Raw genomic sequence first — 25,151 nt, 5'->3', positions numbered from 1 at the left:
AGAATGATACTGTGCCCCCTATAATAACACTAAAATGATAATGTGCCCCCTATAATGACACTAGAATGATAATGTGCCCCCTATAAAAAAAAAACTACAATGATAATGTGCCCCCTATAATAACACTAGAATGATACTGTGCCCCCTATAATAACACTAGAGTGATAATGTGCCCCCTATAATAACACTAGTGATAATGTGCCTCCTATAATAACACTAGAATGATAATGTGCCCCCTATAATGACACTACAATGATAATGTGCCCTCTATAATAACACTAGAATGATAATGTGCCCCTATAAAAAACCCTACAATGATAATGTGCCCCTATAATAACACTAGAATGATAATGTGCCCCCTATAATAGCACTAGAATAATAATATGCCCCCTATAATGACACTATAATGATAATGTGCCCCCTATAATAACACTATAATGATAATGTGCCCCCTATAATAACACTAGTGATAATGTGCCCCCTATAATAACACTAGAATGATAATGTGCCCCCTATAATAGCACTAGAATAATAATATGCCCCCTATAATGACACTATAATGATAATGTGCCCCCTATAATAACACTATAATGATAATGTGCCCCCTATAATAACACTAGTGATAATGTGCCCCCTATAATAACACTAGAATGATAATGTGCCCCCTATAATAACACTAGAGTGATAATGTGCCCCCTATAATAGCACTAGAATGATACTGTGCCCCCTATAATAACACTAAAATGATAATGTGCCCCCTATAATAACACTAGAGTGATAATGTGCCCCTATAATAACACTAGAGTGATAATGTGCCCCTATAATAACACTAGAATGATAATGTGCCCCCTATAATAACACTAGAGTGATAATGTGCCCCCTATAATAGCACTAGAATGATAATGTGCCCCTATAATAACACTAGAATGATACTGTGCCCCCTATAATAACACTAAAATGATAATGTGCCCCCTATAATGACACTAGAATGATAATGTGCCCCCTATAAAAAAAAAAACTACAATGATAATGTGCCCCCTATAATAACACTAGAATGATACTGTGCCCCCTATAATAACACTAGAGTGATAATGTGCCCCTATAATAACACTAGAATGCCCCTATAATAACACTAGTATGTGCCCCTATAATAACACTAGAGTGATAATGTGCCCCTATAATAACACTAGAGTGATAATGTGCCCCTATAATAAAACTAGAGTGATAATGTGCCCCTATAATAGCACTAGAATTATAATGTGCCCCTATAATAACACTAGAATGATAATGTGCCCTTATAATAGCACTAGAATGATAATGTGCCCCTATAATAACACTAGTGATAATGTGCCCCCTATAATAACACTAGTGATAATGTGCCCCCTATAATAACACTAGAGTGATAATGTGCCCCCTATAATAACACTAGTGATAATGTGCCCCCTATAATAACACTAGTGATAATGTGCCCCCTATAATAACACTAGAATGATAATGTGCCCCCTATAATAGCACTAGAATAATAATATGCCCCCTATAATGACACTATAATGATAATGTGCCCCCTATAATAACACTAGAATGATAATGTGCCCCCTATAATAACACTAGAGTGATAATGTGCCCCCTATAATAGCACTAGAATGATACTGTGCCCCCTATAATAACACTAAAATGATAATGTGCCCCCTATAATAACACTAGAGTGATAATGTGCCCCTATAATAACACTAGAGTGATAATGTGCCCCTATAATAACACTAGAGTGATAATGTGCCCACTATAATAACACTTGAGTGATAATGTGCCCCCTATAATAGCACTAGAATGATAATGTGCCCCTATAATAACACTAGAATGATACTGTGCCCCCTATAATAACACTAAAATGATAATGTGCCCCCTATAATGACACTAGAATGATAATGTGCCCCCTATAAAAAAAAAACTACAATGATAATGTGCCCCCTATAATAACACTAGAATGATACTGTGCCCCCTATAATAACACTAGAGTGATAATGTGCCCCCTATAATAACACTAGTGATAATGTGCCTCCTATAATAACACTAGAATGATAATGTGCCCCCTATAATGACACTACAATGATAATGTGCCCTCTATAATAACACTAGAATGATAATGTGCCCCTATAAAAAACCCTACAATGATAATGTGCCCCTATAATAACACTAGAATGATAATGTGCCCCCTATAATAGCACTAGAATAATAATATGCCCCCTATAATGACACTATAATGATAATGTGCCCCCTATAATAACACTATAATGATAATGTGCCCCCTATAATAACACTAGTGATAATGTGCCCCCTATAATAACACTAGAATGATAATGTGCCCCCTATAATAACACTAGAGTGATAATGTGCCCCCTATAATAGCACTAGAATGATACTGTGCCCCCTATAATAACACTAAAATGATAATGTGCCCCCTATAATAACACTAGAGTGATAATGTGCCCCTATAATAACACTAGAGTGATAATGTGCCCCTATAATAACACTAGAATGATAATGTGCCCCCTATAATAACACTAGAGTGATAATGTGCCCCCTATAATAGCACTAGAATGATAATGTGCCCCTATAATAACACTAGAATGATACTGTGCCCCCTATAATAACACTAAAATGATAATGTGCCCCCTATAATGACACTAGAATGATAATGTGCCCCCTATAAAAAAAAAACTACAATGATAATGTGCCCCCTATAATAACACTAGAATGATACTGTGCCCCCTATAATAACACTAGAGTGATAATGTGCCCCTATAATAACACTAGAGTGATAATGTGCCCCTATAATAACACTAGAGTGATAATGTGCCCCTATAATAAAACTAGAGTGATAATGTGCCCCTATAATAGCACTAGAATTATAATGTGCCCCTATAATAACACTAGAATGATAATGTGCCCCCTATAATAACACTAGAATGATACTGTGCCCCCTATAATAGCACTAGTGATAATGTGCCCCCTATAATAACACTAGTGATAATGTGCCCCCTATAATAACACTAGAATGATAATGTGCCCCTATAATAACACTAGAATGATAATGTGCCCCTATAATAACACTAGAATGGTAATGTGCCCCCTATAATAACACTAGAATGATATTGTGCCCCCTATAATAGCACTAGTGATAATGTGCCCCCTATAATAACACTAGTGATAATGTGCCCCTATACTAACACTAGAGTGATAATGTGCCCCTATAATAACACTAGTGATAATGTGCCCCTATAATAGCACTAGATGGTAATGTGCCCCTATAATAACACTGGAGTGATAATGTGCCCCCTATAATAACACTAGAGTGATAATGTGCCCCCTATAATAACACTAGAGTGATAATGTGCCCCCTATAATAGCACTAGAATGATAATGTGCCCCTATAATAACACTAGAATGATAATGTGCCCATATAATAGCACTAGAGTGATAATGTGCCCCCTATAATAACACTAGAATGATAATGTGCCCCCTATAATAACACTAGAGTGATAATGTGCCCATATAATAGCACTAGAATGATAATGTGCCCCTATAATAACACTAGAATGATAATGTGCCCATATAATAGCACTAGAGTGATAATGTGCCCCTATAATAACACTAGAATGATAATGTACCCCTATAATAACACTAGAATGATACTGTGCCCCCTATAATAGCACTAGAATGATAATGTGCCCCCTATAATAGCACTAGAATGATAATGTGCCCCCTATAATAACACTAGAGTGATAATGTGCCCCTATAATAACACTAGTGATAATGTGCCCCCTATAATAACACTAGAATGATAATGTCCCCCCTATAATAACACTAGAGTGATAATGTGCCCCCTATAATAACACTAGAGTGATAATGTGCCCCTATAATAACACTAGAGTGATAATGTGCCCCTATAATAGCACTAGTGATAATGTGCCCCCTATAATAACACTAGAGTGATAATGTGCCCCTATAATAACACTAGAGTGATAATGTGCCCCCTATAATAACACTAGAGTGATAATGTGCCCCTATAATAACACTAGTGATAATGTGCCCCCTATAATAACACTAGAGTGATACTGTGCCCCTATAATAGCACTAGAATGATAATGTGCCCCTATAATAGCACTAGTGATAATGTGCCCCCTATAATAACACTAGAGTGATAATGTGCCCCTATAATAACACTAGTGATAATGTGCCCCCTATAATAGCACTAGTGATAATGTGCCCCCTATAATAACACTAGAGTGATAATGTGCCCCTATAATAACACTAGTGATAATGTGCCCCCTATAATAGCACTAGTGATAATGTGCCCCCTATAATAACACTAGAATGATAATGTGCCCCCTATAATAGCACTAGAGTGATAATGTGCCCCCTATAATAGCACTAGAGTGATAATGTGCCCCTATAATAACACTAGTGATAATGTGCCCCCTATAATAACACTAGAATGATAATGTGCCCCCTATAATAGCACTAGAGTGATAATGTGCCCCCTATAATAACACTAGAATGATAATGTGCCCCCTATAATAACACTAGAATGATAATGTGCCCCCTATAATAACACTAGAATGATAATGTGCCCCCTATAATAGCACTAGAGTGATAATGTGCCCCCTATAATAGCACTAGTGATAATGTGCCTCTATAATAACACTAGAGTGATAATGTGCCCCTATAATAACACTAGTGATAATGTGCCCCTATAATAACACTAGAGTGATAATGTGCCCCTATAATAAAACTAGAGTGATAATGTGCCCCTATAATAGCACTAGAATGATAATGTGCCCCTATAATAACACTAGAATGATAATGTGCCCCCTATAATAACACTAGAGTGATAATGTGCCCCCTATAATAGCACTAGTGATAATGTGCCCCCTATAATAGCACTAGAATGATAATGTGCCCCTATAATAACACTAGTGATAATGTGCCCCCTATAATAACACTAGAATGATAATGTGCCCCCTATAATAACACTAGAGTGATAATGTCCCCCCATAAATGTATCATGCCGTGTAGGTTCTGCCGATTTTTCCATGGGATTTTTCCTCTGGATATTAATAATGGATGTGTTCCCTCACTGTCAGCAAGCACAGATCTTTAAAGGGAGTCTGTCACCAGCATTTCACTTTTTTTAACCCTTCCCACAGCTCCCTAGCATGCTCACAGTTAATAAAAACATTCTGGCATCAACCTCTGGCATCAATCCTCGACTTATAGAACCATCAAAAACGATCTTTATAACATATGCAAATGAGGGCTCACAAGTGCCCTGCTAGCTCAGTCTTTTCATTGCGTCCCCCCGCCCATCCTTTCCCTCTGACCGTATTTCTACTAACTTGTTATTCTGCCGATATCCCGCGCATGCGCACTCATTCCTTTGGCCGGCGCATGCGCACTGCGATGCCCATTCCTTGTACGGCATCACAGTAATTAATGCGCATGCGCCGATGGACCGCCTCCTGGAGAGTGCACTGTAGGAAAGTAATGATGTGGTGTGGTAGAACTGAGGGTCTAGACCAGTGTTCCTCAATTCCAGTCCTCAGGGCCTACTTACTGGTTATGATTTGAGAACATCCCACAGAATAAGGCTAGGTCTACACAACGACATTTGTCGCAGCAATATTTATAATGATAGTCTATGGTGTCGCACTGCGACATGCTGGGACACGACAGTCGCAAAAAATACATTCGAAATGTCGCAGTGCAACACCATAGTCTAGCATTATAAAAATTGTCGCGCGACAAATGTTGCAGTGTAGTTGTACCCTATGTGTTGCGCGACACATGCCGTCATGTAGACCTAGCCTAAAGCTTCTCATTGGCCTTTACATGGGCAAAGAATCCCCGCAGATAATCGCTAATGAGCATTCATAAAAAACACTCGTTAGCGATTATCTAGCGGTGTAAATGTACCGCCAATTACATTGGGTAATCCAATCTCTGGGCACACACACAAATTATCGTTTGCCCGCAGAAGATTGTGCTGTGTAAACGAGTCAGTATGAGATAGAGCGATGGTATTAGCGATCGCTGCATGTAAAGGTAGAGGTCTCCTCCACCAGTGAGCAGGCGACTGCCTTCCTAACAATTTGCTGCTGCATCGTCCTGTGTAAAGGCCACGTTCACATCTCCATCAGGAGGCACGGCAGGCTGTTCCGGCACAGAGCAGCCTGACGGATCCTCTACCGCCAGATTCCCATTGACTGCAATGAGGTCCGGGGGAAATTCAGAGGATTTCCAGCATAAATGCTGTGTTTTGGCTGGACAAAAACCATTGCATTGATTGTTTTTTTTGTCTGGCCGACAGCCAGCATTTGCACCAGATCTCCAAAACGGAGACGTGAATGCGGTCTTAGACAGTTTGTATCTATGCTTACAGCCAGCAGACATGCTGATAGCAGTGGCATATATCTGTAGAGAATGGGCTCCTATGATGATCTGATGGCAAGTGGTCTTGGGCCTCTGGGCCTGCTCAATCCCTTTCTTGCTTGGTTCTATGTTCTGTATAAAGGGGTCTGCATGAAAGGGTTGTCCAGCCTGTTCTAACAGATGGCCTTTCCTCAGGATAGGCCATCCCTCGCTGATCAGCTGTACGGGTGTAGCTGACTTCAGTGGGAGCAGCATTGTCCACTACAATGCTGGCGGCGTTGTGTGCTCTGGGCATACAGCTGATCAGCATTGGTGCCAGTCCCCCGCCGATCAGCCATTACTTAGAAAAGGCTGGCTAAACCCTTAAAGGGGTGTTCAAGGTTTTGATACTGATGACCTATCCCATGGATGGAGATGAAAGGAGAAGGCTCCGTCCATTGCGCAGTGCCCTGCGTACTGCAGCCCAGCTCCATGAGCTGGCAGCCAGGAGACTGTTTTCTAGTGCCCAGCAATACTGGCATGGTCTGGAAGTGCTGCCTTGTACAACAGGCTGCCAGTTCACACAAGGGCCAATATGTGGGTGCACAACATAGTAACAATAAAACTTTAACCCCTTATAGACTAGGCCTTTTTTTTGGGACTTCAGGATGAAGCCCCATTTTGCAGGCCTAGCATGTGTCAATTTGTGTGGTAATAATGACTTTGGAATGTTTTCAGAGGGAGCACTGCTGCAGCCGGACCCTTCCTCTGCCAGTCAGGGTAATGTCAGCTCCAGTAAGCCGGGATCATCGAACGCTGTGTTGTCTTCCTGCCGCTCAGGTTCGACAAATTGCAGATCGGGTTGACAGATTACTGGGAGGGATTGGAGAAGATCCAGCGGTCATGGTCCATATCGGAACCAATGACAAAGTTAAAGGTAGGTGGAGCGTCCTTAAAAATGATTTTAGGGTAGCTATGCATTTGTTCCTGGCCACAAAGTTGGCCATTACTAGGTATTGGAAGAGCACAACGATCCCGACTGTACAGGAAATCATCAACTCAGTAGACATCACTAGGTCTTTTGAAAAAATGATTGCACACAAAGGCTTTGCGCTTCGCAGATTTGAAAGGGAATGGGCGCAATGGACCAACCCTTCCGAGGATTGACTGAGAGTCACTGGTACACTATGAATGGGCGCTAGAAGAGTACACACTGGAATGCTTGTACGGATTGCCGTTTAAGATGTACACTCCAAGGTTCTGGCCTTCTCTGTAATCTCTGCCGTTTTTTTTTTGTTTTTGTTTCCTTTTCCTTTCATTTTGGTTGATCCCCGTGTTTACTATATTAGACATTGCCATTGGATTGTACTGAGGCTATACCAATTGTCATTTGGATGCAATGTTGGAGTACTTGTTACTATCTTGCTCCTATGAATAATGTACACACTAATTCAATATGACCCGATGTGCGGGTAATATGTACGATTCCTTTGACCAATTGTTTTACTTTGATATATGAAAATAATCAATAAAGACTTATTGAAAGATAAAAATGATTTTAGGGATTTAGATCACAATCTTAGGGCAAGGACAAAATACTGCCTGTACCACGAGCCACACAAGAAAGGCAGCAGGAGATCAGGGAGATTAACAAGTGGCTCAAGAACTGGTGTAGGAAGGAGGGGTTCGGGTTCCTAGAGAACTGGGCCAACTTCTCTGTCAGCTACAGGCTCTATCGTAGGGATGGGCTGCACCTCAATGGGGAAGGGGCAGCTGTGTTGAATGAGAAGATGGCTAGAAGGTTGGAGGAGTGTTTAAACTAGGGACTGGGGGGGGGGAGGGTAATTACATTATAGGAGGGGAAGATAGTGCAGATAGAGACATAGAGACGGGGGCAAGGTAGTGGGACTGGGGGAGGAATGGAAGGAGGGACTAGAACAGTTCAGAAATAAAGGTGTAGGGTAAAAAATATACATAAACCTCTCAAATGTATGTATACTAATGCCAGAAGCCTGACTAATAAAACTGGGGAGCTGGAATTAGTGATGTGTGAGGAGGACTATGACATAGTGGGAATAACTGAGACATGGCTGGATGATAGCTATGACTGGGCAGCTAATGTTCAAGGTTACAGTCTGTTTAGAAAGGATCGTCAAAACCGGAGAGGAAGGGGGGGGTCTGCCTTTATGTAAAGTCCTGTCTAAAGCCCACACTCTGGGAATATATAAGTGAGGGACATGAACATGTGGAGTCAGTGTGGGTAGAAATACATGGAGGCAAAAATAATAATAAATTACTAATAGGAGATTATTATAAACCACCTAATATACCAGAGTCCACAGAAAATCTACTACTAAACGAGATAGACGAGGCGGCAAATCATAATGAGGTGGTTATTATGGGGGACTTCAACTACCCAGATATAGACTGGGAAACTGAAACTTGTATCTCTCATAAGGGAAACAGGTTCTTGGCAATAACCAAAGACAATTACCTCTCCCAACTGGTTCAGGACCCGACTAGAGGGACGGCCATACTGGACTTAAGCCTCATGCACACGACCGTTGTGTGCATCCGTGGCCGTTGTGCCGTTTTCCGTTTTTTTTCACGGACCCATTGACTTTCAATGGGTCCGTGGAAAAATCGGAAAATGCACCGTTTGGCAGCCGCATCCGTGAGCCGTGTTTCCTGGCCGTGAAAAAAATATGACCTGTCCTATTTTTTTCACGGCCAACGGTTCACGGGCCCATTCAAGTCAATGGGTCCGTGAAAGAACACGGATGCACACAAGATTGGCATCCGTGTCCGTGATCCGTGGCCGTAGGTTTTAGTTTCATACAGACGGATCCGAAGATCCGTCTGCATAAAAGCTTTTTCAGAGCTGAGTTTTCACTTCGTGAAAACTCAGATCCGACAGTATATTCTAACACAGAAGCGTTCCCATGGTGATGGGACGCTTCTAGTTAGAATACACTACAAACTGTGTACAAGACTGCCCCCTGCTGCCTGGCAGCACCCGATCTCTTACAGGGGGATATGATAGTGCGGCACCTGAAGGGGTTAATTGTACTATCATATCCCCCTGTAAGAGATCAGGGCTGCCAGGCAGCAGGGGGCAGACCCCCCCCCCTCCCCAGTTTGAATATCATTGTGCGGCCCCCCCCTCCCCTGTTGTTAACTCGTTGGTGGCCAGTGTGCGCACCCCCCTCCCTCCCTCCCTCTATTGTTTTAATACATTGGGGCCAGTGTGCGCGCGCCCCCCCAACCCCCCCCTCCCTCTATTGTTTTAATACATTGGGGCCAGTGTGCGCACCCCCCCAACCCCCCCCCCCCTCCCTCCCTCTATTGTAATAATAGCATTGGGGCCAGTGTGCGCACACCCCCCCCCCCCCGATCATCGGTGGCAGCGGAGTAGAAGATTTTCATACTTACCTGGCTGCTGGCTGCTGCGATGTCTGCGTCCGTCCGGGAGCTCCTCCTACTGGTAAGTGACAGCAATGCGCCGCACAGACCTGTCACTTACCAGTAGGAGGAGCTCCCGGCCGGACACAGAGATCGCAGCAGCCAGCAGCCAGGTAAGTATGAATCTTCTACTCCGCTGCCACCGATGATCGGGGGGGGGGGGGGGCACACTGGCCCCAATGCTATTATTACAATAGAGGGAGGGAGGGGGGGGGGGTTGGGGGGGCGCGCACACTGGCCCCAATGCTATTATTACAATAGAGGGAGGGAGGGAGGGGGGTGCGCACACTGGCCACCAACGAGTTAACAACAGGGGAGGGGGGGCCCACTGGCCACCAATGAGTTAAAAACAGGGGGGGGGGGGGGGCTGCCCCCAGCTGCCGGGCAGCACCGGCCAGGCAGCAGGGGACAGTCATGTACACAGTTTTTTTGTATATTCTAACCTGAAGCGTCTCCATCACCATGGGAACGCCTCTGTGTTAGAATATACTGTCGGAAATGAGTTTCACGATGTAGCTCATGTCCGACAGTATATTCTAACATAGAGGCGTTCCCATGGTGATGGGGACGCTACAAGTTAAAATATACCATCGGATTGGAGAAAAATCCAATCCGATGGTATAACAGAACTCCAGACTTTACATTGAAAGTCAATGGGGACGGATCCGTTTGAAATGGCACCATATTGTGTCAACATCAAACGGATCCGTCCCCATTGACTTGCATTGTAATTCAGGACGGATCCGTTTGGCTCCGCACGGCCAGGCGGACACCAAAATGACTTTTTTTTCATGTCCGTGGATCCTCCAAAAATCAAGGAAGACCCACGGACGGAAAAACGGTCACGGATCACGGACCAACGGAACCCCGTTTTGCGGACCGTGAAAAAAAACGTCCGTGTGCATGAGGCCTTAGTATTAACCAATAGACCTGACAGAACAACAGATGTGCAGGTTGGGGGACACCTGGGAAATAGTGACCATAAAATAATAACCTTCCAATTGTCATTCAAAAGAGCGTTTCTACAGGGAGGCACAAAAATACCAAACTTCAAAAAGCATAATTTAGCCAACTAAGAGAGGCCATAGGCCTAACTAACTGCGACAAAGTCCTCAAAAATAAAAATACAGTCACAAAATTTGATATTTTTAAAAGCATCCTAAACTCAAATTGTGAGAGGTACATACCTTATGGGAATAAAAGGGTAAGGAACAAGGAAAAAAACAAAAAACAAAAAAAACTATGTGGATAAATAGGACTGTACAGAAAGCAATAAATGACAAAAAGAAAGCATTTAAATCGCTAAAACAGGAGGGTAGCGAGGAAGCACCGAAAAACTATAAGGAAAAAAATAGAATATGTTAAAGACAAATAAAAGCAGCCAAACTAGAGACCGAGAGATTCATTGCCAAAGAGAATAAAACTAACCCTAAAATGTTCTTCAATTATATAAATGGTATGGTAAAAAGTATAAATCTCAAGGTGTCAGAATTTTAGTGATGAGGGGGGAGTTGCAGAGAGTGATGAGGAGAAAGCAAAGCCATTAAATATTTTTTTCTCCATTGTATTTACTGAGGAAAATAAACTGTCAGATGAAATGCAGAATGTAATAGTAAATTCCCTAATAAACATGCCCTGTCTGACCAGGAAGAAGTGGAGTTGTGTCTTAAAACGATAAATATAGACAAATCACCAGGACCCGATGGCATACACCCTTGTATCCTAGGAGAATTAAGTAATGTCATAGCCAGTCCCTTATTTCTGATATTTAAGGACTCTATACTGACAGGGAATGTTCCACAGGATTGGCGCTTACCAAAGGTGGTGCCAAAAAGGGTTAAAAAACTGAGCCTGGCAACTATAGGCCGGTAAGTTTAACATCTGTCGTGGGCAAACTGAAGGTTTTCTAAGAGATGCACTCCCGTTTAGGAGCAGGAGAACGGAAAGGACAGAAAAGGCACATAACTGACGCCAAACGGAGCCCTTAGGACCCCATAGACTATAATGGGGTCCGTTATGTTTCCGCTCAGAAGATGATTTTTAAGCGGAGACAAAAGTCGTGCATGCAGGGCTTTTGTCTCCGCTTAAAAATCATCTTCTGAGCGGAAACATAACGGACCCCATTATAGTCTATTGGGTACTAAGGGCTTCGGTTGACTCAGTTTGGCGTCAGTTATGTGCCTTTTCCGTCCTTTATGCAGGAGAACGGAAAGGCTGAACGGTGATGTGAACAAAGCCTAACCTGTGTTTCATATTTCCCACAGACCTTCAACTAACATCTGGAGCTGTAGTTTTTGCAGCAAAAAAAAAAAAAAAAAACATGGACCAAACGCATCCACTGAAGTGTATGGGTCTGTTAAAACCACTGACACAACACAGATAGCATCCTGGCGCCTGTTATATACATCTATGGTGGTCATGAGCCTTGTTTTTGTTATCTTGCCATCTTTCCCTTACGATTACTAGATGAATGGGGCATACTAGGTTTCCTGCCATCAAATCCTTTTAATTTGCATGCCTTGTTGTATGTACTAACCTTTCTGCTTTAAATATACCTTTAATTTATTTCATATTGGCCCCCTGACAAACCTTCTTGGGGCAGTTGTCTTAGTTTTTTTTTTTTTTTCACCATATCAACATAGGGTTTATTAGGGTAATTTAAGGGGTAGGTTCCTGAGCGTTTGCACCCACCATCAGGGTGTTATTCCAAGGGGTAAAAAAAAAAAAAAAAAAAAAACACGGGTGATTTTCCTTAGTCTCTTTCTAATCCTACCCCTAAAAGGAAAAAAAAAAAAATCTTGTCTCACTATATTCTGCAATCTAGAACGTTTTTTTTTTTGTTTTTTTTTGTTAACAGAGTTGCACCTGAGCTAGATTTGTTGCCAGGGTGAATTGACATTTTCATTGGGATACATCCACCTTTTTTTTATCACTTTCTATACCCCCTTTTTTTTGTGTGGGGGGGGGGGGGGGGAGTAAGAAGAAAGACAAAACAGCAATTGTGGTTCTGTTTCCCATTTTTATTTTTTACAGCGTGCAACATGCACATTAAATAACATGACCATTATAAACGTAATAATACCAATTATGTTTTTTTTACTTACAATAAATTTGAACAGAAAAGGGTACTTTTTTAACTTTTTTTTATTGTTTTCTAAAACATTGATTTTTTTTTTTAAGTGTGGGGCAAGTGATTCTGTATATTTTTGCAATATATTTTGTTGATTTTCAACATTTTTATTACAAAACTGCCTCTGAAGTTGTCCCTAATCGGTCTGCACAACGCTGTAGTGAACGGCGATGACGCGCTTTACTCACTGCTGCTCCCCTCGCTTCCTCCCTCCTGGACCACTAAAACTGTCCATATATTATATATATATCGGACATATGCAGTTTTAGCGATCTAGGAGAAAGGCAGTGAGCAAGCAGCGCTTTCACGGTTCAGTACTGCGCTGTGCTGAACTGTGAGGATGGATTTTCCATAGCAACTCACTGCAAAAAGACTTCAGAGGCAGCTTTGAAATTAAAATAAACAAAAAGTACTAAATAAAAAAGTAAAGCATACTACAAAAATAATCTGAATCACTTGCCCCACACATTTAAAGGGTCTTTCTCACTTCAGTAAGTTGCATTTATCATGTAGAGGAAGTTAATACAAGCCACTTACTAATGTATTGTTATTATGCATTTTGCTTCCTTTGCTGGCTGGATTCATTTTTCCATCACATTATCCACTGCTCGTTTCCATGGTTACAGACCACCCTGCAATCCTTCAGTGGTGGTCGTGCTTGCACACTATAGGAAAAAGCAAGGAAGCGCACATAGGCTAGTGCATTTTCCCTATATTGTGCAAGCACAACCACCACTAATAGAATGCAGGGTGGTCTGTAACCATGGAAACGGGCAGTATATAATGTGATAGAAAAATGAATCCAGCCAGCAAAGGAAACAATATGGACAATCATAATACATTAGTAAGTGCCTTGTAATAAATTTCTCTACATGATAAATGCCACTTACTGAAGTGAGACAGCCGCTTTAAGAAAAGAAAAGATAAAAACAGTTACACCTAAAATCTCGTTTTAGTCCCAGTGAGATAATTGAGCGTGCAATCCTCTTATTCAGAGGTTGGCAACCTTCGGGCCTACAGCTGTTGCAAAACTAAAACTCCCAGAATGCACCGCTCGCTTTTATAGGAGTCTTGAGAACAGCCAAGCAAGTGTGCATGCTGGAAATTGCAGTTTCACAGAAGTTGGAGTACCAAAGGTTGTATGCTCCTGGAAACTTTACAGACAGAACAAACGTGGATGCTATTATGCCCCAAAGCAGGGTATCAGCAACCTCCAGCACTCCAGCTGTTTGGAAACTACAACTCCCAGAATCCTCCTTCCACTGCGGCATGCTGGGCATTGTAGTGTCACAACAGCTGGAGTGCTGAAAGTTGCTGATCCCTGCCCTAAAGGATCAACTTGACTTTTCGTACCAGTTAACCCATTCATTTAACCCATCAGTGCTTACGGATCACAGAAGCATATCAGCCCAGCAATTGAGAGCGTGCCCATTACCCTCAGTACTCACTAGAACCAGCTGTGCAGACAGGGTTACATCTTTTCAGTCTGCCGCCATTGTTTCGGTAGCACTGGGGGTGCAATTATGCTGATGATGAACTACCTCTACCGGAGAAGAAATTAGACTGCTACCTTTTAGAGGCTAGCTTGAGGATTTAGGCAGTCTAGGTAAACGGAGAAGGGAGCTTTCCGATGTGCCAACATGCATTTTGCCAGCTTCTCTGGTCCTTGTTTAAACAGAAAACAACTGGAATGTCTGAGAAGTTTGTTCCCCATTGAACAAAATATGCATGCTTGGCTACTCCGAGCATGCACGTCTATAAAAAAAAAAGTCAGGAGAGACAAATAATCAGCTCGAAACTAGATTGGTAACATGGGAAAATAGCAGCAAACACACCAGGTCACTCATCTCTGCCTATCTTGGTACAAGGGAACTCCTCTCTATACAATGACATTATACATTATTCAGACACGTCATAATATAACAATGGTTTGGGTCCCTCAGCTAAGAGATGGGTATCCATCATACCCCTCCCTCCACACATCAGCAGCTGGGTCATTCATGGAATGCCATCTTTCCTCTGACAGCACTGGGATGGGGGCACTCCCCAGTCATAGATATAGGATAACCTCAGTTTGATTTCCTCTTTGCACAGCTTTCCATCTTTGGCCAATGTCTGGTGCTTCTCCAGCATGTCCTCAATACTCTGCTTGTGAGTGACTATATACTTATTGTTACAGCCTCTGGACTTGTATTCGGTATCAAACCTGGTGTCATGGACCCTCCTGATATCCAGTGGTGCCAGCCAGGCCCCCAGAGACACATCCTCACTCTGCCAGTGTGCAAGGTAGTCTTTGGTGAGGCTCAAGTAATGCACCAGATCCCATGACATGACGTAGCCTCCCCCAAGTGCATAGGGCAGGTAATAGTCACATAGCACCCAGGAGCTCTCCTTCCACTTCCCCGCTGATTTTACCCGGCCTCGGCCTGAGAAGAAGCCCCAGTAATACCGATGGGGCTCCTGAGCCTTCAGTTCTTCCAACAGAATGCCCAGCCGGGCAAATGTATCATCATCGGCCTTCAGCACGAACTTGTAATCAACATGGTGGTCCAGCCATACATACATAAGCAGCAGCTTGACTGTCAGGTTTTCATACGAATCCCGGAGGTCAGGAAGGAGCAATAGGTCACCATGCCTCCGCTGTTCCATCTCCACCAAAGCTGCTTCTTCTTCACCTAGCCCCGCAGTGCCTATAACAAAGCGGCACCACAGCGTTCCGCTATGGGAGGAGGCCATGGACAGCCAGGTGCTGCGAATGATGCTGCGGCGCTCAGAGTATTTGGGCCCGCTGGCAATTAGGACAGCCAGAAACGTTGAGATGCTTTTTTCTGGCAATTGGAGCTGGGGTACATGGCGGTTGAAAGGCCCCTGCTGTTGAGGTAGACCCTGGGGTGTTTTCAGGGTCTCCGAGGTACATTTGGCTAGGTACAGCAGTATTATGGCAAAAAAGGACAGAACGGCTAAACCCAGCACCGTCTTATGGCGACACAGCAGCCGTGATAAGCTCATGGTTGAGTTTGGTCAGACAGCTGCCATATCCTGCCAGGTAACTGTTTTGCAGCTTACTGAGTCAACTGCTCAACAGTCAGGTAGGTTATGTGTTCACATCTGGAGACCAGGTGGGGCTTCATTTGGGCATTCTCCACCCGGCTCTACAAGTTAATAGGTTATCATCACATCCCACAGGTTGAGCAGCTGGACATGTTGGGCAGCATTTCATGGAAGCAACAATCAATGGAACTTGCGTGTAGTTAAAATCTTTTTAATTTTCATTCCTCACTAAGTATTTGGTGCAACGTTTCGGACACAACGCCCTTCTTCAGGCTGAAACAGATAAATATATTAGAGTCAAAACTGCATTTCATTTGGTTAACTGCCAAACCTTAAAAAGGTATTTTCCCGGGAGTGGAATACTTATAACATATCTGATGAGTGGGGGACACCTCCGCCAATCAGCTGCAGTATCAGACACAGCCTCTATATAATGTATGGCGCTGTGCTTGGAATGCTGTGAAGAGACTGCAGCACTCACCGGAGTATCACGGCCTCTTCAAACAGCTGTGGTGCCGGGAGTCGGACAACTACCAATCTGATGCTGTTGACCTATCCTGAGGATAGGCCATCAATAGTCTAAAACAGGCATGCTCAACCTGCGGCCCTCCAGCTGTTGCAAAACTACAACTCCCAGCATGCCCAAACAGCCTACAGCTATCAGCCTACAGCAGGGCATTGTGGGAGTTATAGTTTTACAACAGCTGGAGGGCCGCAGGTTGAGCATGCCTGGTCTAAAACCATGGGTAATCATTTACACCAGGGATGCTCAACCTGCGGCCCTCCAGCAGTTGTAAAACTACAACTCCCATCATTCCCAGCAGTGAGCTGTCCGGGCATGCTGGGAGTTGTAGTTTTGCAACAGCTGGAGGGACGCAGGTTGGGCATCCCTGATTTACACAAAGAACACAAATACAATCTCGATGTTAAAGAACTCCATTTCTTTTTAATTTTTGCCCCTATTAGAATACTACATAGGTAGCGTTCCAGGCCGCTGTTGCCCTCACTCTGGCAAGCCGTTTCACATGGCACCTTTAGCGTGGACGGGAAGCCAGGCTCTCTATTCATTCCTAGGAGACTGGCATCAGGGCTCTCATAAGATAGCAGAGGGAGCCCGACTTCTGGTCCACACCACAGGTCATGTGACCACGGTGGCTGGGAACACAGCTTATAATTCTACAATAGAGTGACTGTACGCTCATTCGTTGCAATACCCTAGGTCTTATATAGCATTCAAATACGGGCAACAATGATATAAAAACAAAAAACAAACGTGGAGTGCTTCCTTAAAGGGGTTATCACGGAAAAGATAATGACGACTTATTCACAAGATAGGTCATTATCACATCAGTCGGGGTTCAAGTCCCGGCCGATCAGCTGTATCAGGGACCCACTGCGCTCACCGGAGCTCTGGCGAGTGATGCAGGCTCCCGGCAGCTTTCCAAGGACAGCGTCGTACATCGTATAGTGGCAGTACTTGGACGGCTTGAATGGGGATGAAGCACAACTAGGCGAAATGAGTGATGTACAGTGATGTCACTAGCCTAGGGAAAGGCTGCGGCGCTCAAGGCCTCTTCTAAGGGTACTTTCACACTAGCGTTGCTGGATTACGGCAGACAATCTGTATGCAAACGGATACTATTTGTAGACGGATCAGGATATCCATCTCTCCGGTTGTCATCTGGAAAAACGGATCCAGTATTTATCTTTTTCACAATTTTTAAGGTGTGCGCATGCGCAGACCGGATCTGTTTTTCCAGAACACTTAGGGCCAGATCCAGCATTATTGCATTTCAATGGAAAATAATGCCATTCCGGCAAGTGTTCTGGAATTTTGGACGGAGATATTACCGCAACATGCTGAAGTATTTTCTCCATCCAAAAAACGTTCAGTGACTGAACTGAAGACATCCTGATGCATCCTGAACGGATTTCTCTCCATTCAGAATGCATTAGGATAATCCTGATCAGTTCTTTTCCGGTATTGAGCCCCTAGGACGGAACTCAATACCGGAAAAGAATAACGCTAGTGTGAAAATTTTAAGCAGAAAATCCACAATGTGTTCTAAGAACACGTCAAGAAATTAGTGAAGCATGGAAAGCATCAAGAGGTAGGAGAAAGTAGTGGCTGATACTGATCACCACTGCCTCTAGTCAAACTATCACCCATAGCGACCAATCAGAGCTCAGCTTTTATTTCACATCTGGATAGGAAAGCTGATCTCTGATTGGTTGCTATGGCTAATGGGGCTTTGGCACATAACGGCCATGAATAAGGACCGAGCTGAACTATAAAACGCAGCCCCTACACTAATTGCTATTATGTATCTGCTCCACAGTAATCAGAAAATCAATGGTGGAGGCTACAATCCTTACCAGTTTCCTGCAGAGTAGGGCTCACTGCACACACCATACTGGCAATATGCGGCCTTTCAGAATGGTTGTTTCATAATTCCATGCGCCGTAAGGACCTAGTGATGTCACAGGGTCACCTGACATATTAGTCACATGGGTTCTAAGCAGCCTCGGAATGTGGCAGCTGGGTAATATCTACATCCCATGTGATGCGGTAGTAAAAAATAGTAAAATAACACAAAAATAAGAACAACAAACCTGAATTATGGTGTTTAGAGTGAAACGTATGGCCACTTTGATAATTAGGTTTTCAAAGGCATGTCACCTTGTGACGTCACAAGGTACTTATGGCGCATGGAGTTTGAACACTACCCTTTCTCTTGAAATGGCCAGCGCGCATTTTACGTCAGAAGACGCGGCTGAGCACTTTCCCGACACAGTGGCCGTAACGTTTGCGCATGCGCGATGGGCAGCCTTGTTTTAGGAGCCCAATTTGTAAAAGGCGGCGGCGGCCATCTTGGGGAAGCCAATAACAATTGGGAAAACCACAGAGAAGTGAACAGCACTATTTTCTGGCCCATGATTATCCATGCATTCAACCCGCTGACGCAAACATACGATCATTAGTGGCTTGGTTTGTTTTCTCTTTAATTCCTTGTTTTGTCAGCTGACATCCAGTCTGAGTTAGCAGAGCTGCAGTATAAAGTATGGGGAATTGTCACAGCAGTAGTTTGAGTCTTTGAGATGGAGGGTGATTTCAGACTGTGTGTGAAATGATATGTTATGTGTATATGGCAATGGTCTAATGAGACCTTGAATCCCTGTAGGGGTCCCTAACTGATATTAAAACTTATATCTTTAATGGTTATTAATTAAAAATTTGAAACGAAAAAGAAAAAACACGCTCAGAAGAACAGTTATTTAAAATTATCAGTGTCTGATATTGGCTAGGGTTAATTCGGAGTGGTGTGGTCGCGTTCCCTTTAAATCAACGGGATGTTTTGATGGATGTGAATACGTCCCACCTAGTGTTGTGGGATAATATTGGAACCAGCAATTGGATTGAGGGTGATTTGCTTTATTCAGAGTGATTCTTAGTCACATTACATGTGCCTAAGAATCACTCTGAATAAAGCAAATCACCCTCAATCCAATTGCTGGTTCCAATATTATCCCACAACACTAGGTGGGACGTATTCACATCCATCAAAACATCCCGTTGATTTAAAGGGAACGCGACCACACCACTCCGAATTAACCCTAGCCAATATCAGACACTGATAATTTTAAATAACTGTTCTTCTGAGCGTGTTTTTTCTTTTTCGTTTCAAATTTTTAATTAATAACCATTAAAGATATAAGTTTTAATATCAGTTAGGGACCCCTACAGGGATTCAAGGTCTCATTAGACCATTGCCATATATATATAAATATCCCGAGGGTCTCTAAAAGGGACTTTTGTTTAGGATATGTTATGTGCAATCTTAGTAGACAGCACAGCTGGCTACATTGTAAAGCATGGTGGAGAAATGGAGCAGCAGCCTGAGCTTGTGATGGGGTAAGAAGTAGATGTCTGACAATACAGCTAAGCTTAACATACCGCTTTGTTGTTCTTCCTCTGGCAGCTACAAATCCATGTGCTGGAAACAATGGCGGCTGTTCTCATCTGTGCCTCATGTCTCCAGTGGAGCCATTTTACCAGTGCGCCTGTCCGACGTTAGTGAGGCTCCAGGAAGATGGCATGACGTGTTTACATGGTGGGGGAGATTTATCAAAACTGGTGTAAAAGAAAACTGGTTCAGTTGCCCCTAGCAACCAATCAGATTGTATAAGCGACGATGTAACTCGGTACAGGATAAGTAATGTGTGTACACAGTGACTCCACCAGCAGAATAGCGAGTGCAGCTCTGGAGTATAATACTGGATGTAACTCAGGATCAGTACGAGATATGTAATGTATGTACACAGTGACTCCACCAGCAGAATAGTGAGTGCTACTCTGGAGTATAATACAGGATGTAACTCAGTACAGCATAAGTAATGGATGCACACAGTGACTCCACCAGCAGAATAGTGAGTGCAGCTCTGGAGTATAATACAGGATGTAATTTAGGATCAGTACAGGATAATTAATGTGTGTACACAGTGACGCCACCAGCAGAATAGTGAGTGCAGCTCTGGAGTATAATACAGGATGTAACTCAGGATCAGTACAGGATAAGAAATGTATGTACACAGTGACTCCACCAGCAGAATAGTGAGTGCAGCTCTGGCGTATAAGGCTACTTTCACACTTGCGGCAGAGTGATCCGGCAAGTAGTTCCATCGCTGGAACTGCCTGCTGGATCCGGCAAACGTATGCCAACTGATGGCATTTGTAAGACTGATCAGAAAAATGCATTGAAATGCCGGATCCGTCTTTCCGGTGTCATCCGGCAAAACATCCGGCATTAATTTTTTTTCACATTTTTTTCGTTCTGCACTAATACATTCCTATGGAAAAAACCGTAGCATGCTGCGGTTTTATTTTTTGCCTGATCAGTCAAAATGACTGAACTGAAGACATCCTGATGCAAACTGAACGGATTACTGTCCATTCAGAATGCAAGGGAATATGATCAGTAAAACAAAGACTTTAAAGGGAACCTGTCACCGGGTTTTTATGTATAGCGCTGAGGACATGGGTTGCTAGATAGCCGCTAGCACATCCACAATACCTAGTCCCCATAGCTCTGTGTGCTTTTATTGTGTAAAAAAAACGATTTGATACATATGCAAATTAACCTGAGATGAGTCCTGTACGTGAGATGAGTCAGGGACAGGACTCATCTCAGGTTAATTTGCATATGTATCAAATCGTTTTTTTTTACACAATAAAAGCACACAGAGCTATGGGGACTGGGTATTGCTGATGTGCTAGCGGCCATCTAGCAACCCATGTCCTCAGCTCTATACACAAAATCCCGGTGGCAGGTTCCCTTTAATGTAGACTAGTGCAGGATAAGGGCTCGTTCACACTTGTTTTTTGTGTTCCGTATACGGGCCGTATTTTGGTTCCGTCCATATACGGAACCATTAATTTTAATGGTTTCGCAAAAAAGGAATGTACTCCGTATGCCTTCCGTTTCCGCTCCATTCAAATATAGAGCATGTCCTATTATTGCCCGCAAATCACGTTCCGTGGCTCCGTTCAAGTCAATGGGTCTGCAAGAAAAACATAACACATACGGAATGTACTCCATATGTCTTCCGTATCCGTTCCGTTTTTGCTGAACCATCTATTGAAAATGTTATGCCCAGTCCAATTTTTTCTATGTAATTACTGTATACTATATATGCCATACGGAAAAACGAAATGGAACCGGAAACGCTACTGAAACAAAATAAAACTGAAAAACTGATCCATTGAAAACAGCCTGAAAAACACTGAAAAAGCCATGCAGTCGTATGAAGAAGCCCAAAGTCAGGGACGTAGTGAGGGGGGGGGGGGGGGGGGGGGGCTCTGGTCCCTGCTTCACCCTTTTGCTGATCACCTGATTTTTATTAAATATAATAAGTAGTATATACATATAGCGATATAATGTTCTTCTTGTGCACTTATCTATATACAAAGGATAAAGAACATAATACAGAATTACATAAACACTTCATCGGGAGTCCTGACTATATCCAGAATGAAAGTACATACATCACAGATGACGTTCACACTGACAGCTCCATCAGCTGGGTTGCCCTTTTCAGCGAAAGCAGTTAGTCTCGATCAGGAAAACATGAGGTCTCTACACGAGGCATCCCCCTGTAGGATGAGCTACTGACTTCTGTCCTGAAGGGTTACAGCTTTATACCGTTTAAACAAAAAGCTCCATTCCCTAGTGGAACGTAACCAGCGCATGCGCTCCATAATTGTCACTGTGTACATGTTGTTCATCTGTTCTCATTTCAGACCTTGGAGTGGACAGTTCTCAGGTCCGCAGGGAGGACATAACTTCTGTGAGGGGTCACAAAGGTGGGCCTAACCACTGTGAGGGGTCACAAAGGTGGGCCTAACCACTGTGAGGGGTCACAAAGGTGGGCCTAACCACTGTGTGGTGGCACTACGGGGAAATGCCCTAGAGCAGTGTTTCCCAACCAGTGTGCCTCCAGCTGTTGCAAAACTACAACTCCCAGCATGCCCGCACAACCAAAGGCTGTCCTTGTTATACATTGGAATATACAATTCTCGCGCCTGCGCGTCTGTATTCGGCGCAGGCGCAGTGACTGTCTGAACGCTCCCTGCGCCGGCATCTCCACTGCGCCATCTGTTCCTCGGAGCACTCTGATGTAATCGGCGCAGGCGCAGTGGAGATGTCTGTGCAAGGAGCGGTCAGACATTTACTGCGCCTGCGCCGAATACAGATGCACACGGCGCAGGCGCGAGAATTCGTCCGCTTGCTCAGAGGGAGGATCGCATTCCAGAGGAGATGGGCGGGCTGGAGGGACGCGCTGGGCGGCATACAGTGTGAGTAGACCGAGCCTCTAGGTGCTGAAAAGACGCCCCCATAGCACCTAGAGCAGTGATGGCGAACCTATGGCACGGGTGCCAGAGGCGGCACTCAGAGCTCTCTGTGGGCACCCACACCCTGGAAAAAGTCTATGGTATACCAATATACTCTGGACTTTACCAGCCATTCATCAGCGCAGGGCGCACTATGAACGGCACGGACAGCACATTGAATGTAGGCAGGTCATTATACTTAAATGATAAAGTACATGGAAAATATACTATACTGGACTGGAGTATTCCGGTTACATTGCCGTGTTGGCACTTTGCAATAAATAAGTGGGTTATGGGCTGCAGTTTGGGCACCAGGTCTCTAATAGGTTCGCCATCACTGACCTAGAGGCTCATTAGCATATCAATAAAAGTTTGTTTTTTAGGCAAACGGCTGCACACAAAGGTATTGTAATAACATTGTTTGGTAGAGCAGACACTAGCGGATAGCTAGTGTCTGATAGCTAATTATGTCAAAACAAGGTGATAGAAACCCTTTAACTTTAGGCACAAGTGCTAAGTGGGAAGCAGGAACAGTTTGTCTCCAAGACCTAGCTATAAGTCTTAGCTGCTGTGCAAAGTCAGAAACAACCTGGAGGACATTCAGTAAGTACTTAAGCTATGAGGAGGCATTCATAGAAAATGTGAAAAAAGGTACCAATTGACTTAAAGGGGTATTCCCATCTGCATCTGGATCCCACCTCTGGTACCCTATTCTGTCTCCAGAGTGGAGTCGCAGGCAGAAATGAATATAGAGGAGCCACGCATGCGCAACCACCATCGGTTTTCAGCTGTGGGAATTCTGAAACACCGGCTTGTTTATTTCTGGCAGTGAATGGAGAGCACACTGTGCAAGCATGGTGTGCTCCCCTTGGCTTTGGGGGGCCTGTTCTGGAGATAGGAGCAGGTCCCAGAGGTAGTACCTGCATCCATCGGACACTGATGGTGTATCATAGTGATATGCTATCAATATCCCAGAGGGCCAACCCCTCTAAGGCCTCTTTCACACTTGCGTTGTCCGGATCCGGCGTGTACTGCACTTGCCGGAATTACACGCCGGATCCGGAAAAACGCAAGTGTACTGAAAGCATTTGAAGACGGATCCGTCTTCAAAATGCTTTCAGTGTTACTATGGCACCCAGGACGCTATTAAAGTCCTGGGTGCCATAGTAGTAGTGGGGAGCGGGGGAGCAGCATACTTACCATCCGCGCGGCTCCCGGGGCGCTCCAGAATGACGTCAGAGCGCCCCATGCGCATGGATCATGTGATCCATGCGATCACGTCATCCATGCGCCTGGGGCGCCCTGACGTCACTCTGGAGCGCCCCGGGAGCCGCACGGATGGTAAGTATGCTCAGGGCCGGCCTTAGGTGTTCAGGCGCCCTGTGCGAGCTAACCTTGTGGCGCCCCCCCCCCCAAAAAAAAACACAGCTTGTTGCTGGCATCATGGCATAGGCTGGCTGACTATCCAACCAAGTAGTTACCAGCCCTCACACCCCAAAGGCCGGTGTAATGTTATACTTCCCTAGTTCGTGAGATTTCCCTACCCTCGTCACTTCCGGTCGCACCGGACATGACGTGAGGAGGTGTGCAGCGCCGCGCAGGCACACAACGACAGGTTAGGGAAATTTCACAGCAGAGTGCGCATGCGCCAGGAGCCTCGCCGGCGGTTAGGGTAGGGAAAAACTATGGGCCAATGCGCAGGCGCAGTGATCGGATGGATGTTCTCAGCTGAACACCGGCCGACACTGCGCATGCACCGGGAGCCTCACCAGCGGTTAGGGAAGGGAAAAATTACGTACGGGCCAGTGCTTTTTCCCTACCCTAACCGCTGGTGAGGCCCCCAGCACATGCGCAGTGTCGGCCGGTGTCCAGCTGAGAAAATTCGTTTCCAATGTAGTATTAATAACTAAACAATTAAATAATAAACATATTGCATTGTCTACTTACCACCAGGACAATAAGATGATCTGGACTCTGGCTGCAGTCTGGCTCTGGGGACTCCATTGTCACTCTCTTCCCCCCCCCCCTCCCTCTCTTGTCACTCTTCCCCCCCCCCTTCCCTTCTCACTCTTCCCCCCCCCCCCATTCCCTTGTCACTCTCATTATCCCCCTCTCCCTTGTCACTCTCATTATTCCCCCCCCCACATCACTCTCATTATTTCCCCCCCCCACATCACTCTCATTATTTCCCCCCCCCCATCACTCTCATTA

The 25,151-nt window shown here is 44.2% G+C and overlaps 1 protein-coding gene across 1 annotated transcript; it reads right to left on the bottom strand.

Annotated features, from left to right (window-relative positions):
* Positions 1 to 13,815: 13,815 nt before the first annotated feature.
* B3GALT6 (beta-1,3-galactosyltransferase 6) lies at positions 13,816 to 18,499 on the bottom strand. Its single transcript, XM_044277974.1, has 2 exons — positions 18,428 to 18,499; positions 13,816 to 16,324 (listed from the first exon to the last, which is right to left on the bottom strand). Exon 2 carries the CDS (start codon positions 16,007 to 16,009, stop codon positions 14,999 to 15,001), a length of 1,011 nt encoding a protein of 336 aa, XP_044133909.1. The 5' UTR covers positions 16,010 to 16,324; positions 18,428 to 18,499; the 3' UTR covers positions 13,816 to 14,998.
* Between the last annotated feature and the right edge of the window lie 6,652 nt (positions 18,500 to 25,151).

This window comes from Bufo gargarizans, chromosome 2 (assembly GCF_014858855.1).
Source record: "Bufo gargarizans isolate SCDJY-AF-19 chromosome 2, ASM1485885v1, whole genome shotgun sequence".
Lineage (NCBI taxonomy): Eukaryota > Metazoa > Chordata > Amphibia > Anura > Bufonidae > Bufo > Bufo gargarizans.
Note: the sequence above shows the minus strand (reverse complement) of the source record. Positions and strands in the feature narration are given on the sequence as shown.

What these genes read in the sequence shown, in the direction of transcription:
- B3GALT6 (XM_044277974.1), bottom strand. Translation starts at nt 16,009, where the DNA reads ATGAGCTTATCACGGCTGCTGTGTCGCCATAAGACGGTGCTGGGTTTA.